At 46.8% G+C, this 3,170-nt stretch overlaps 1 protein-coding gene across 1 annotated transcript; it reads left to right on the forward strand.

The window, feature by feature from the left end:
- Positions 1-1,334: 1,334 nt before the first annotated feature.
- Positions 1,335-2,954, forward strand: GPR20 (G protein-coupled receptor 20). Its single transcript, XM_075144554.1, has 2 exons — positions 1,335-1,355; positions 1,869-2,954. The coding sequence occupies exons 1-2, from the start codon at positions 1,335-1,337 to the stop codon at positions 2,949-2,951; spliced, it is 1,104 nt and encodes a 367-aa protein (XP_075000655.1). The 3' UTR covers positions 2,952-2,954.
- The last annotated feature ends 216 nt before the right edge of the window (positions 2,955-3,170 follow it).

Consider the following 3,170-nt stretch of genomic DNA (forward strand, 5'->3'; position numbering starts at 1 on the left):
GCCATCAGCCTCCTGGGTTGCCTTAGGAAGAGCATTGCCAGCAGGCCAAGGGAGGTGATCCTTCACCTCTGCTCAGCACTGATGAGACACATCAGGAGTGATGTGTCCAGCAAATGCACAGAGACTTGAGAATCTCTTTTTCTAAATCTCAGTTCCCCAGCTTTTTATCCCAGAGAGCTGGAAGCCTTCTGCCTTTGTCAGGAGGTGTGGAGGAGTTCAAAAGCTTGAGAGTTACAGCTAGGAGGGATTTGTAGTTCATTAGCCCGACAAGCAAGCTTTTAGTGGCCAGGCAGGCAAAGGCTTTGGCACTTGTCAGGCAGGCTCAGAGCTGCTGTGATGCTCTCTGGACCCAGTTAGGACTGTCCCTGCAAAACATTTGCTTTTGGCCAGCAGAAACTCTCCTGAGGATCCACTTTTCACTGGAAGGCTTCTGACCTCCTTTGCTTTCTACATGGCCACCAACAGCTTGGAGCATCTCACAGGCGATGTGACACCTTCAGTCCATCCACCCAATCCCCATAAGCACCAAAAAGGACTAATGCAGGCAGAAAGCCAGCTACCAGAGGATGGGGCATGCTTGGGGGGGATGGGTATCCAGACCTCCTTAGCAATTCAAGTCTTCCTCATTGAGACACGCAGCCCAGGCACACTGCGGTTCCTGTGAGCACTGGAAGATGTGTTTGCAGCTTATTGTCTCCTAGCCCTTCCACACTTGGCTCTTTGGTAGCAGGGATTTCAAACCCTCATAACTCAAGTCTTTCAGCATCATTCTCTGCTGATTCAAGCTGATTTTTTTAACCTCAAAGTCCTGCTCAGCCGCTTTGAGATATTCCAGACATTTTTCAACCATTTATTTTTATTGAAAGCAGCCAAGTCTCTGTATATATTGGGCTTTTTTTTTATCTTTTTAATATACAAATCAGTTTAAAATAGTGTGTAAGTCAGGAATGATTTGCAAATTAAACTGTCAAACCCTGGCAGGAGTAGCGGCTGACGCCCTTGGTTTGAAATCTCCCGGCTGCAGTTGCTGTGAGTGCAGATCTCCAGAAGATGCCACACAACCTGCCTGTGCTTTCCTGGAAAATTCAGCCATCCTTTGATTTCAGGAAAATCTTACAGTTCCTGAAAATGCTGCTGCATGTAATTCTCTAATGGGATCACCCGGCCAAGGGAAGGGATGTGATATTTTAGGAATCAAATGCTGGGGTTGTGCCAATAGGTTGAGCAAATGTCTTTTGGCTGCCAGCACTATCCTGCTCCCATGGCAGGGCAGGAAAAACCTCCAGTCGGGAAGAAGCTGCTCCAATGGAAGAAGGACTCAAAAGAATAAGACCATGTTCAGGAAACAAGACTTGGTAGGAGCCGCATATTGACCTGACCCTCCCTGTCACAGCGTCAAATGGCCTGTGCCCTCCATGAGCATCAACGCACCCTGCTTGGACTCAGCAACCCTGCCTATTTCTCTGGGCCATTTGCCACGTGGCTGGCTCAAACATGACCATGTGTACGTCCCCCGACTTTCCCTTCTCCTTTGCTCCCCTCAGCATAGTTCACTTCTCTGTTCTTGCTCAGGCCTTAAAACCACTTTTGCGCAGGGCAGAGGAAGAGACATTTGAAGTGGGGATTGTATGTCTTCTCCAAAACATGCATCTGGAACCACTGGAAGACAGTAATTATAAACCCAGGTATTTTTCTAGCGACTATTGGTAATCCCATATTGATAGATGAGGTGTTCAGAGAGTACAGCAATATATATAACTACTGAAGATGTACAAATATGTTGGTTAAAATGTTCTTAGGTGACAACATTTTGAACCTTAAGGAATGCTGACATACCCATCAATATATGTCTATTTCTTTTCTTCCAGATCGCTGGGAAGTCAGCGACCATGCCGACCTCCTCCACTCAGTTGCCAGCCCTTGACTCTATCAACTCCACCCAGCAACCCAACTCCAGCATCTACTTGTTCTCCAAGTTCATCCACCCTGACAAAGAACTATATACAGAATTTTACAACCTGTGGATTGCCCTGATGGTAGTCAATGCCATCATTTTCCTGGTAGGTGTTGTGCTGAACAGCTTGGCGCTATATGTCTTCTGCTTCCGTACCAAGACAAAAACTACCTCTGTTATTTACACCATCAACTTGATTGTTACTGATCTCTTGGTGGGCTTTTCCTTGCCTGTCCGGATCATCATGTTCTATAGTGCAGGGGACTGCCTGAATTGTTCTTTGGTTCATATCTTTGGCTACTTTGTCAACATGTACTGCAGCATCCTCTTCTTGACGTGCATCTGCGTTGACCGCTATCTGGCAATTGTACAGGCGGAGGCCTCACGTAAATGGAGGAACCCCACCTGTGCCAAGGGGATCTGCGTCTTCATTTGGATCTTTGCCACTGTGGTGACTTTCTCCATCCTGACGATGGCAATACAGTTTGCTGCATGCTGCCTCTCCAAGATTCTGGTCCTGATGGTCTGCGAGTATTTCTTCCCCCTCATCATAATCATCTTCTTCACCACCCGGATTATGTGTGCTCTGTCCAAGCCCAGCCTTATGCACCAGAGTCGGGAGAGGAGAATGAGGGCTGTGCAACTCCTTATCACCGTCCTCATCATCTTCATGATCTGCTTCACTCCTTTTCACGTGCGACAGGTAGCAATCTCCATGAACCCAGACATGCCCCATGATGTCAGCCTCCTCGTCTACCACGTGACAGTGATTCTGAGTAGCCTCAACAGCTGCATGGACCCCATTGTCTACTGCTTTGTCACCAATAACTTTCAGTCAACCATGAAAAACATCTTCAGGAAAACTGAGCCAGAGCAAACCAGTGTGGACATCCTGGGTATGAACAAGAACTCCAAGGGTGCCAATGCAATCATTGCCTTCTCAAACACAATAGGAAGCCCTGTGAACTTGCCATCACCAAGCAGTGTCCAGATATAACCCACACCTGATGGGACATGCTGCAGTAAGCCAGTGTCATGATGCTGGAATATTGCTAGGATGCACAGTACTATTGTCTTTGACCTCTTTGATTTTTAGGCTGAGGTTCAGAATGACAGTGGTGGAATTTATTCCTCAAGAACATTGTGGTCTGTTTGAAAAATGGAACTTGTAGTGCTGTTAGTACCAATACAAAAGAGAATCTATTAATTACTGTTC

The sequence above is a fragment of the Calonectris borealis genome, chromosome 2, assembly GCF_964195595.1.
Source record: "Calonectris borealis chromosome 2, bCalBor7.hap1.2, whole genome shotgun sequence".
NCBI lineage: Eukaryota > Metazoa > Chordata > Aves > Procellariiformes > Procellariidae > Calonectris > Calonectris borealis.

Coding starts and splice junctions, on each gene's coding strand:
- GPR20 (XM_075144554.1), top strand. CDS start 1,335: ATGTTCAGGAAACAAGACTTG. Junction 1,356..1,868: donor TGTTCAGGAAACAAGACTTG/GTAGGAGCCGCA, acceptor CTTTTCTTCCAG/ATCGCTGGGAAGTCAGCGAC.